Genomic DNA, 13,438 nt, shown 5'->3' on the forward strand with positions numbered 1-13,438 from the left:
TTTTTTACAAAAATGAGTTAGACCCAGCATTTTATTGCCAGCAGACTGATCTTCCTTGTGTGTGAAAGATGAGCCAAAATCCACTCTCTAAATAGTCTTCCACATACACTTTTAAATCATGGTTTTCATGGAAGAAAGGCCCAACTCCATGGAGTTGGGCCCTTCTTCCATAAATATTGGATTAAAGAGGAATTTTGTTCATCCACGAAATCTGTTTTTCCAAACAACAAACTTTCTTGCTAACATATTACATGCTTCTACTTATGCAATAATGGATAATTTCCAAATTTCTGTAGCTATTTATAACACATTTGCTTACGGAACTGGCACTTGCAGTATATTAGTGGAAGAAGGGCCCAACTCCAGCTCGTATAAAGACCTGTACCGTTGCCATGGAAACATCATATATGATTTCGAATGTATGTAATACTGTATGTTCATGTATTAAAGGTTCCCTGAAGATGAAAACATTCTATCTATAAAACTTTTCCAAATATTACGCTTTTTTCTTAATATCTCAAAAACAGTTTTGATGGAGTTGGGCCCTTCTTCCACTCAGGTATTCAATTGTAAAATTGATACCGTAAAAACTCGATAGTTAGCATATGTGCTTACTATCGAGTGCTTTTGAAAACATGAAATTGTACCAAAGTCAGGCGCTTTACCAACTGAGCTAATGGTTGAGACACAAATTTACAGGTTTACTTGTTCGTATTAGAACTAGCCCCGTTCCACAAAACGCGACGCCTCTCGAATAGCGACCGAAGGGAGCACCGAGCGTAGCCCCGTTCCACAAACCGCGACGCCTCTCGAATAGCGACCGAAGGGAGCACCGAGCGTAGCGAGGCAGCTACTATCCTACAGTTGGAAAATCATCATACAGGTATCAGAGTACAGCACAGAAGCCAGTGCTAGTTCGTATAACTATGTGTATCAATGATTTGCTCAAAACCCTTGACACTTTTGTGGATGGGGCACTTCATGTTTGCATGTTTTAAAAGCACTCAATAGTAAGCATATGCTAACTATTGAGTTTTAATGGTATGTACATGTAACCAGAGGAGAGATATTACTTATTAGGCACAAAAGAGTTAAGTCCTCATCATGCTTGAGCTTTATGTATGAGGTTTCCCATGCATATTCATGAGGGTCGATTGTTCTATACCGCCACTGTCCACCAACTGGTGTATTAACAAATTTAACACAGCGTCAAAGATATGACTGCGCTTTTGAAAATACGTACACCATAACTGAAACAGTGCTAGTGTAGCAATTTTGTCATCTCGCACACTTCATGGAACAATTGGCTGGACTTGCCTGGTTGTCCTGGATCTGTTTACCAGTAATAATCTTTAGCTAGATGAATGTTGTAACAATTTAAAACCTACCTTCTGGTAGCAAGTTTGGGAATTCATTTTTCAGCTGCATATCGTCATCACCATTGCCCATATCCATAGTGTAATGACCGAAAACCTCCCCAACATCGTCGCTCTTATCGGACCTCGTTGCCGGCAGATCAAAATTTGGCAGCTCGTCCATTATTGTGTACATGTAGCTACACAGTGACTCCACTGCCTAGAAAAGCTGTTATACTAGTAGTCGCATATCCAGAAGTAGGCTAACAATTCAGTTTTATTACATCATAAATTTGGTATGATGATATTGCTGTAAGTGTATTGTAAACATGTAGTGCTTCATTCATAAAATGTACTGCCGCATAAAGCTGTTAAATTAGTCCTGGGAAATTAGTCTCATTTCAAGAAGTTGGAGTTCAGTATTCAAAATAACTTGGGGATATCGTATGATGATACAATATCCAGAATGCACAGCAGTTCAACTGTTCAACTATAACTCACTGTTGAAGAATATTCCAGGAGATGCAATAATGAATAGTTTCCAACGAGGATGCAGTATACATTAATTCCACTTGGTGCTTTATAGCTCTTTATGACTTCAACTTCATCTCAGTAATACATGCTCACATTCTGTTGCTATTTACTTCTTGCAAGATGCTACGGTGATCGATGAAATGCAACTGTCATGACTGTGGAAATACAAGCAAAACAAAACAGAGAAATTATAGTTTCCATTAAATATTGACATATATGCATGAGTATCACACAGGCCCTACATAAGGGTCTCTGATAAAAGGCAATAAGCTTATAACTACTAAGTTTGGCTCGCTCTATGTATGGGCTCTGCTCCCGATAACTCAACTCCGCAGACTGCATTTGAATTTATGGTCAGGCACTGTGGCGGTCTAGCACTGCCTACATTCAGTCCTAGGCATACAGTCGTCTGATCAGCAGAGTTGCCTTACCGCAAGCAGCCCAATATGTGATGAAACCTCATCAAACACAGGTATACTTGCCACTGGCACTGGGATTGAATTGGCAATGTTCCCTATATTGTCTATGTTCAGACAATGGAACTTAACTTCACTAAAAAAACATACAAATATATGGGTGACACCAGGGGGTACAACATAAAGGGAAAACAATTTCAAGTATTTTGAAAAGGTATTGTTATTTTGTTTTGAGAATAATATGTTGGCAGTATAGTAAGAAATAAATGACTTTTAAGGGCTTTCTGTATATTAAACCAAAAGCTGACAGGCTTTGCCCTGGACCAACCCCACCCTGCATGGGTGCTGTCCCTTGAATGCTTCAATTATTTAGTCACCTTTAATATCTTGTTATACTATCCCATATGTGAACGCTATGAGAGGGATCCTCTTGGTGATGGGGATCCTGCTTGTCCTTGGGACGGACATTATCTATTCAATACCATGTAAAAACTGTGATTTGTCATACATTGGGGAGACAGGAGGAGCAGAGAAAATTGGTGACACCATAAAAACTAGAGCCACCAGAAAGGCATCACAAATCCGCCATTACTGACCATGCAGTAGACAACAATCACATCATCAATTGGGAGGAGGCTATAATCGTTGGCAAAGAGAGTGATAGATATAAGATGGATTAAGGAGGCGATCACCATTAGAAAGTGACGAAACATCATGAAGAGAGACGAGGGCAATACAAGTTGAGTCACGTCTTTGATGATCTGATAACTGAAGAACAATCAACTGGCAACTCCATTGCTAATTAAGCAGACCATTATTGCACATCCTCTAGTGCAAAACAGACCTTTTCAGCAGCTTATCGATAATTTTTGTAATCAGATGTCGCATGCATTAAATAAAAACACCATAACCACTGGCAACAGTGCATTCTATGAGTAAGGGCAAGGTATGATTATTCACTCTAATCATAGGCCTACTGACCGGCCGTGTACATGTATATTGCCTGTTTTGAAATGCAGCATATTTAATGCAGTATCCACTGTGTGATTGAATACCTGTTCAAATCGCCAAAACTTGATTGGTTGAATGTTCATGGTCGTGTATGATCAGTGTTTTTCATAAAAGTCCTCCTGAAGCTGCCTGAAAAGGTCTATTGTGGTACAATGTCAATGTCCACTGTATTGCACCAACTCCGATGTGAAATGGCTCAATAAAGCTTCCAATTGGGCTTACTTTTTACACATATGGCAACACTAACACCAACATCTGGTCCAGTCATTAAGTCAGCACAAACTGTAATTTCCATGGCATTAATATTTCACATTTCTATAACTTGGCATAATTCACACATTTAAAATATTCACCCCTTCTGCAGGGCTGTATAAAAAGTAGCTGATAAAACAATGTCTTCAAACAAGAAACTGTCCCCGCTGGCGCATATGGGATGCAGTTAAAGAACTATCCGCCCTTTGCACGGACTGCCACCTTGCTGCCAAAATGAGGTTCTCCTGCAAACGCATGCATAAAATGTGCATTTTTGTTTCTCGCGCTTTTCTAGCAACGCACCAGAAGGCAATTGTAAAGCGTCACGTGGTAATTAAAGTATGCGCTTGACAGGAGTATCTTTTACAGCACACACTTTGCAGGTAGAACCACATCTTGGTATTCCAGCCAATTATAATGCTGACAATGTAGGCTGTAACACATATTTTCGATTTTTGAGTGATATAAATCATCGATTTTTGAGTGATATAAATCATCGATTTTTAGTGATATAAATCAAATTTCATGATATAAAACCTACAAACAATAAAATTCAACATTTCAGTGAATCTGCAAACCATACTTGTTGTTTTTTTGTTGAAATGCCTAATGAATAATAAATAAATGAATAATACTCTAAACATCACAATTAAAATTCGATATAAAGTTCAGATAAAGAACTTATCTGAACTTATTCAGCGTTCAACGGACAATATTTATATTCACAGCTCCCCATTTCACCCCTGGGTAGAGAGAAATTTATTCAGATAAAGCTCTAATCATTTCTAGGACAGTGTAGTTTTCTTCATTTCTGATGAAGTCCCTCCGAAGTCCAATATTCGCTGGGCTCTAATATTCTTGGAAAAGGTGTGAGTAAACCTGGCCCGGGTGAGTCGAGTGAAGGGAGCATGCCAACCTTGCTTGGGGCACTTGTCTTTTAGCAAACTGAGGGGAATAGGTTGTGAAAATGTCATATTCACAATGCTCATATTGTTACAGTAAAACATGTCAATACAGAAGGACACAGTTCCCTAACCCCAATACGATTGATAGAATGACCTTTGAATGTATTGGATACAAAAACCTCATACCTAACAACATGAGGTCAAATTTTAAACTATAACTGATTAATAGAGGTTATTGAACCATGCCATTGGAATGACATCATTTTGCCTCATAGTGTTTGCTGGCTGGCACAAGCTCCAACATATTCGCCCTACTTTTATGTTGACATTGTTGGGAAAAAATCTGATATTGGTTCGCTTGGTTGTCTGTTTCCTCCTCAGGAAAATGGCGATTTCCTTTGCAATGGTATTGGAAACCGTAAACAAGCATGGCAGGTATTAGCTGAAAATGAGGAGATACCTGTTTGTATCTTCTCTTTGAACAATAAATGTAGGCCTAGGTGAATTGTGGTTGGTGCTCAGCAATGTCAACAAACTCTAGTTAAAAAACAATAATCTGTTGCGGTTGTTGCCTGTTTGTTTGTTTGTTTGTTTTTCTTTTACTAAGTATACATTTGCTGTCACGTTAGTTATCATTGATTGCTGGTTCAAGCCTGGGCTCATACACCTATTCCAAATTATGATATGCCATAGGCTTTGTTTTGTGATCATTTCGATCAGTGGTGTATACATGTAACAGAGTAAGTGTGAGCCAGTTGACCTACCAACAGTCATATTATAACGTGTACTACGCCAGTGAATTGGTTCGCCTCAAGTTTGGTTAAGATGTAGGTGCGCATAAAATGTGTCTGTCCCGGCATTCAAAGCAAGGACAAGAGTGAGTTTCACACATTCAAAGTGAGGACATTTTTCACAGCGAGGACATCTCTGAACAAAGAGAGGAAATCGCCACACATCTATTCCCCACAGAAAGAGAGTCATCCAGTGCACCTATTCACAAAGCGAGGACTGGGATTTTGTCCTCGCTATGCCAAAATGTCCTCACTTTGAATGTGGGAAATTATATCTTGTCCTTATTTCGAATGACTTGGCAAACACAATGGAGGTTTATCAGAATGCTTGCAGTGCAACCGCAATCACTACTGAACCTGAGGTGATCAAAATAATAGGGTGCTGGAAACTTTGGTTTGGGTAGGTAGGATCCACCCAATTTTTCAAGAAATTTGGAACCATTGATATAGTAAAACTCATAATTTCCGTCCAAATTGTTGGGTTTTAACACCAGTCCAATAGACAATAGTTGGTACATGTAACTTCACGGTTTTGGCTGGCAAAACCTATCAGCGTAAGCCAACCTTATAGTGTTTGAGGGTGGGACAAAGCCAAATTTTTGTCACTATTTGTCATTTTTCATCCCGAATTTAGCCATTTTAATTTACTCTTTGCTGTTCCAATTTCATCCCTGAATTTTAACTCGTGCACCCTGCCTACAACACTGGTAAAACTGCAACAATTACATCAAGTCCATATACATTTTGTAGCTGGTAGCAATTATTTAGTGTGTACGAGACAGACAGAATTTCCTGTTGGGCTGGTAATGTTTTATTGGTTATCTGCCCAACTGGCTTGTACCAACAAAAAATAAAAATAAAATAGGTACACCCCTGTTCAGGTATGAAGAGTCCATCACATAGGATGCTTCAAATCCCTCATCCCTACCCTCCATCACACCAGGATGTGATCTGAAAACAATCAAGATGTTTTTTCCCCATTTCAAACCCAGGGAGCTGATAATCATGGCTGTGATGGCTGCTCTAAAATGTAGGCTAATTAGGGTGCTGCACCGGGCTGCACCTGTATAGAGCTTGCATCCCTGAATGATGAGCCAAAGTTATCAGCTGCTTTCTGTAAAGCACAATGATATATACATTAAAATGCATAAATTGAGCTATAAATATGTGGCTTCAAAAAATGTTTAATATTACTCATGTGCTCTGTTCTTGTTAATGATTGAGTAGTTTTCCCAAGCGAATCCTAAACAGAATTGGAAATAAATAACTTGGGACACAGGAAATAGATCAACGCATTAGACTGCTTGGGACAGTTACCATCCATATTTTAAGACAAAACCACTTCCTGCAACAAGCTTCCTTCTTGGATTCTAGGAAACAAGCCGATTCTCCTGGGCGATTCTCTTCATGAGAGTAAATAAGAAAGAGCATAAAGCAATATTATAACATTTTCCAAACAAAATAGATTAGCATTTCTTTGCCATAAAATGTTAGCTTTTACTGTCAGATATATCCCTTTTATTTTTGAGCCGAACAACTACGGCAAAGCAAAGAAAATTGAATTTACTACCAGCGCACAATGCCAATACGTACCACTCCTTCGGTCATGTTGTGGTACGACCCTTTGTTAATGTATATCACCGTCCCTTACGCCCGTGATGTAGTGTGTTATGAACATCGTGTATGCGTTCGACTAATAATTCCATCGTAATAATAAAGCGCTGAATCAGCCATTTATTCAAAATCACGGATTTTGACAGAACTACAGCACTTAGAGTCTTGATTATTGCAGGGTACATGTATATTGGTTTAATAAAGTACAATTTAATCGTGTAAAAAGGAATTTTAAAAACTCAGTGAGGGCATCTTCCTCAGCAAATGTTATAATATGGCTTTAAGGGGTACTACACCCCTGCCCAATTTTAATGCCTATTTTTGCATTTTTCTCAAAAAATTAAAAGCGCATTGGTGACAAGTAAGATATGTATATTATAGGGGCAAGGACTACAACTACTGCACTGGAAATTTTATTTCAACACAGACAACAGTTGTGGAGTTAGTCAAAAATGAGGGAAAACCAATAATTTGATCAATAAATCAATAACTACTTGCCTTGAGTTGCTGAATTTTCAGTGCAGTAGTTGTAGTCCTTGCCCCTATAATATACATATCTTACTTGTCACCAATGCGTTATAATTTTTGAGAAAAATGCAAAAATAGGCACAAAATTGGCCAGGGGTGTAGTACCTCCTTAATCCCAAATTACAATGAAATCAGGACTAGAAATCAATGAGAAAAGGGTCCATCCATATATATTAATTATGATCAGCTTGTGCTAAGTGGGACTCATCACATCGAGGATTGATATAGACTGGAGAGTTACACAGTCATAAGGGCTCATATTGAAATTCCCTTACACAGGAAGGTGTGCGCCATCCTGCAGCTTTCCTGTGCTAGCCTTCTTTTTGTTAAATTCCTGGGCAGGGTGTATCACTGATGCATATAATCCATCCATTTTATGACCGAGCTTTCCTGAGGCGGCGCTTTGCGGGGAATCCTGTCTTCTTTCTGTGTGAAAGCGTGGTAGGGTATTTCAATATGAGCCCTAAGTTACAGCCATAAGTTGGGACTTTTTTACCCAAGTGCAGTAAAAAGACCCAAAATTCTTGCCTATTACAGGCTAATCATACTATAGTTAGCATATCTAGATCTTTTATTTATGCCTAAAATTCTTGGAAATGTGAAATTTGTTTTATAAATAATTAACTGAAACAGGTCCCAAACTTAGTTACCCTCTGGAGCAAGACTACAAAGAACTGATGGACGCTTGTTACATTATCAAAATTATCAAGTTACAATTAAGTCTTTCTTGGAAATATGTATTTTTTTGTTGAAAACAGGAACAAAATGTTTATACTGACAATTGCACATTACTGTGATTTCCCATCAACTGAGTTGTTTCTCTTATTCTGCTAGACAGCTTTGCATTCCTTTTTCGCCAGCCCATTAGGGGCTGGTATATATTCTGGGATGGGGTCAGCTTGCTCAAGAGATCAACTTTTATTGGTATTGGAATGACTTTTTTTTTATTTCTTGTGGTGGAATTTTTTTAAATTATCGTAATTCGATTTGTAAGGAAAAGTAAGTATGTTTTGCCGTTTCAACGAATGAAAAGCGAGTGAGTATTACCAAAGTTATGTTTGAAGTAATTATGACTTTAAAAGTTCTAGGTAACTATAGGCCTAAATGTAACAATAATAGTTAATATACAGCATCATATGGTCAGCAGAAGAAAATTGCATCACCAATTATGTCATTTCAGTGTCCTTGACCTGGGGTCCTTGACCACTGAACAGTGTGATATCATGTTGATAACAGATCTAAGAATCAAAATCTTCATCATATGGACCATATTGATGTCAAAGTAATTATCTATCCTATCCTGTGTCGTTTTATGGATAAAATGACTCAAAATTTTATTGATGAAATAGTTATTATCATAAACATCAGTTTTGTCTTTTCAACGGAAAAATCCAATGCAAAATAAAGTTTTTAGGGCCTAGCTATATTATGGGCATAATTTATGCATGTAGGCCTATAATATTGAACAATGTACCCATTTGACATGCACTTATAGATAAATAAATTGTCTTGCTTTATTAATTTAATAATTTCTTTATTATAAATCAAATGACTTATGCATGTAGGCCTATAGTATTGAACAATGTACCCCATTTGACATGCACTGATAGATAAATAAATTGTCTTATTTTATTAATTTAATAACTTCTTTATTATAAATAAAATGACACATAACGCAAGTGAAGCTACTTTCTATCTTTTTTATTTGATTCCAGGGTTGTCACTCGCCGGACGGCGCTGGTCGGCCGTCCGGCACTGTCCGGAACGTCCGCACTCACAAAAAAGAGCAAGAAAATTTTTTTTAGTGGGCTGGTACCCTCAAAGCCTATTCCCCAATCCCTAGCGTTCACTAAAAAGATAGTGCGAGGCGCGAGAACTTCGCTCGCTACACTGTGCCTTCAATATTTTAACCGGTACTTTTTTGGTCCTGGTGACAACCCTGTTTGATTCATAAATTTACATTCAACAAAATTATTGAAGAGAAAACACACAAGAGTGAAGATTGCAATGAGTAATCAGTCCTTTATAAATGTGCTTGCCACCATCTATCATATAGTAAACTATACATTGCGTATTAATGATCAAATTATTTTAAAGTAAAATGTACATGTAAGGTGAGTTTATATCATGTTATATGGCGAATTAACTAAAACCTGCAGTCAGTGCAGTGTAGGCCATAACGTGGTATATAAAGCAGACACTTTTGGGCAGGATCGTAAATGGAGAAATAGCCAAAAATCTGCACGGGGGGTGATTTTTTCACGATTTGGGTTTATGATGTTATTAATGTTTTAAAAATATTGTCTGATCGTTTCAGACCGGAATATTAACTGCATGGCATCTTGTATTGTTGAGACATTTTTCAAGGTAATTCCTACTCTCAACATTGTCAATAATATTTTTAAAGGCAGCTTTATTATTAATATTAAAGGCCCATTCAGTGATTTTGCTCATCCGGACGATCGTAAAAATCATCAAAATTTTGGTACCTTTTGTTATTACATAGATGTGCAAACATACATGTAGCCTGCGAACGGTTCAGCCGAAAGCCGTGTAGGCCTATTTAAGACAAAATAAGACATTTTACACTTAATCTGTATTTTTTAGATATACTGACAGTATCTAAATTAGCTACATGTATTTGAATGGCGGGGCTTCAACTTCGTCAGTACTGCTGTTTTCTTCGTTTTTTTGCCAAAGTTGGCATTTCAAAAATACCAAATGACAATTTGAATGACTTATCCTTCTCTTTTAAGCAATTTATAAACAATTTTAATTTTTTTTTACTCTTGCGCTGGAATCACTGAATGGGTCTTTAAGAAATGTGGCGTATCATGGCAAAAACAGACATGTTTTGGGCAGCTTATAAACTTTGAGGCTTTTACATAAAGAGCTATTTTGCTCCACAACGCAGTTTTCCCCAATAAAAATCAGACATTCGTAAGTTATGGTATTAAAAAATTGGAAATTGAGATATAGTGGGTAAAAAGATGAAAAGACAAAAAAAAAACAAAAAAAAAAAAAAAACACCAGAACAGAACAGAACAATTTGGAGAACAATAATGAATTAACAATAATGAACAATAATGAATTAAAGAGTTGACAGGAGATTAGAGTTAATGTCTGCTGCTGTTTCAGTGTACATGTTCTCATCGTTGATGGTTTGGTGGACTGTCATGTAACATGAATGCAAGTCTAAAAAGATCCTAAAAATGCCTTTCACATTGACCAAAACTAATTACAAGACCTCTTCTACATTGAGGCTGGCTTTCCCTTTTCCGGATGTGTGCGGTTCTCGTTCTTAACTTGCAATCATTGTAAGATGAGTTGATATGAATTTCCAAAAGGGGCTATAAAGTAGACTACTGCTCTGCAAAAGGCATGCATTTGGTAAGGAGATCAGAAATACGGAAAACTTTTTCATGGCCTTCAAGCGGAGGATATAAGCAGATCACACACACGGTACTACATAATTGTAGCTTTACTGGTAAAAGCGACTTCTAAGTAAACCACCTCAAGAGGTGTTTGACCCGATCTGTTTTACTGGGACCGTCCCCATGTATCACCCGACATCAAGCGCCAAACCTTAGATCGGCAGAAACACATTTTAAGAAAACCCCATCACCAATACTGGAATTGAATCAAAGGGTCAAAGAAGTAAACTACAGCTAACAACATTCTCTATGATGCTGACTCACAGCCTGAGGGAAAGTTTTCATGAAATGACAAAATGCTATGTCTTTTTGAGACAACGAAACATTCTGTTGCTTTAAGGGTCATTTTATGGTTGGGTCAAATGCTGCAGTTAGGATAGTCGGCCTATGAGGACACATTTTGCATTTTAATATTGTGGGTGGAAGTTGTTTACAGAATGTGTTATTTATGTCTTGTGAAAAAAGCAGGCATTTTTATTTTTTACATGCATGGCAAAGTTCTAAAATTCTCCTAAACTTTCACAAATTACATGTGTAGGCCTAAAAGGAGACAGAATCTAGTAGAGTTTAATTCGAATCACTTGTGGTTTTGTATACTAATTGTAGCTAAAATACATGATTGTAGGGCTGGTGTTTACAAAGCTGTTGTTGATAGGCAAATAAACTGAATGAAAATTGAAAATAACAAGAAAACAAATTTGTTACTTTTTTAAACTTAACTGATGTTTTCCTATCAAGATGTAGCACTACTTTGCAGCCCCCGCTGCAAGAAATCTCCCAGTTGGGTTGTGAATGAATGATACTACATGTACGTGTTTGGCAATCATCTCCGCATACTACAGTCAATTACTTCCCTGTTATTGTACATATCATAATTTTATAAGTCTGTGATTTCCGTGGGACGGTTTCCTGCAGCAATTGTTTTCATTTCAAATTATGTTTAAAGTCTTGACAGTATTTGATATCTGATCTGGCTTTTATATCATTACTAAGGGACCGTTCACAACACTTGTTAGGGGGGGCCTGATACAAAAAAACATTTTATCGCAAAAAATTTTACAGGGCCCCCTTTACAGACCTTAAAATTTCAGGGCTCTCCTTTTTGACATGAAAATCATGGGTCAACCCCATAGAAAAGTATATAAAACTAAATTTTATCAGGAAAATTTGTGGTCATTTTTTTCAGGGGCCCCCCTTAGGAGGGTCAAAAATATGTCAGCCCCCCCCTTTTTTTTTGCATCAGGCCCCCCTAACAAGTGTTTGTAAACGGTCCCTAATCCTGCAAAAGTGATAATTTTCTAGCATGTTATTTTTCACGCTTTGTCGAAAAGCTTGTTTTTAAGTGTGCAACTTTCAAGTTTCCTTATTACATGGACTAATCATCCTAATGGGTAACCTAGGCCTGCTAAGAATACTGCGATTTGGAGGCCAAAAACGCACCCCGATTTTCCAAAAACGAAAATCCGCGATTTCCCGCTAAAAGCATAAAAATCTAAAAATAAAAAAATAAAATTTTTTTTTTTTTTTTTTTTGCAATTTTAAAATTTTTTCGCGGATTTGGAGAGTCCCTGGGCCTAACATCAAGTGCTACCATCATTAAAAAAAATTTAAAAAAAAAAAAAAAAATAAAAAAATAAAGAAAATAAAAAAATAAAAAATTGCATTTAAAAAATTTTTTTTTGCGGATTTAGAGAGTCCCTTGACCTAGAGTGAAGTACTGCAATCATTTGTGGTTGATTTTAAAAAAAATTGAAAAAGATACAAAAAAAATTACAAGTTTAGATCCAAATGGGATCGATTTATAACTTGTGTTTACTGCATAGTCTATTGAAGATATAAAATGCATTGGTTTTGTACACAAGTCCATATCTTAGATAGATTTTGAAGTGAACACAAGTTACAAATTGGTCCCATTTGGATACAAACTTGTAATTTTTTTGTATCTTTTTTCCATTTTTTTATTTTTTTATATTTTTTATTTTTATTATGGTAGCACTTGATGTTAGGTCCAGGGACTCTCCAAATCCGCGAATTTTTTTTTTTTTTTTTTCAAAAAAAAAAAAAATTGGAGCCAAAATACGAAATTATGTTCGGGCATAAATAACGCAATTGCGTATTCTTAGCAGCCCTAGGGTAACCAAATGATAACAGATCATATTCATGATTTTTGAGCTTGCTGTTTGAGTATGAAAAGCATGATAATTAATATTCCGTGAAAATTGCTCATTCTGTAATTTAGTTTCCGCCTGCAATCAACTTTTTGGAATTGATATGGTGTGAGAATAAAGTGAGATACTGTTGAACAGTGAATAGTACCTGGATGAAATTATTGTTGCTAACTTCAATTGTGTACATCCATATTAAAATGATGCACTTTTCAGCTGCTGCATGTGTCTCTTTTTGACATAATCTAGAATAAATACCAGATTCATTTCAAGTGGAGGTCACTTCAAATCATCCCTAAAGTCACATGGTTTAGGGAAACCATGGGAGATGATTTGAAGTGACCTCCACTGTGATGGGTCTGTATTTATTCCTAGATATAACTCTATGTAAAATCAGACACACCATGTACATTTTTAGCAGCCGACAAATGCA

The 13,438-nt window shown here is 36.9% G+C and overlaps 1 protein-coding gene across 1 annotated transcript in view; it reads right to left on the minus strand.

The window, feature by feature from the left end:
- The window catches only part of LOC140168062 (retinoic acid receptor alpha-like), a 59,325-nt gene extending 57,268 nt beyond the window's left edge, over nt 1-2,057 (minus strand). The window contains exon 1 of the mRNA XM_072191365.1: nt 1,389-2,057. Coding sequence (XP_072047466.1) covers nt 1,389-1,551 — 163 coding nt within the window. The 5' untranslated portion in view covers nt 1,552-2,057. The remainder of the gene's footprint in view (nt 1-1,388) is intronic.
- Nucleotides 2,058-13,438: the final 11,381 nt, after the last annotated feature.

The sequence above is a fragment of the Amphiura filiformis genome, chromosome 13, assembly GCF_039555335.1.
Source record: "Amphiura filiformis chromosome 13, Afil_fr2py, whole genome shotgun sequence".
Taxonomy (NCBI): domain Eukaryota; kingdom Metazoa; phylum Echinodermata; class Ophiuroidea; order Amphilepidida; family Amphiuridae; genus Amphiura; species Amphiura filiformis.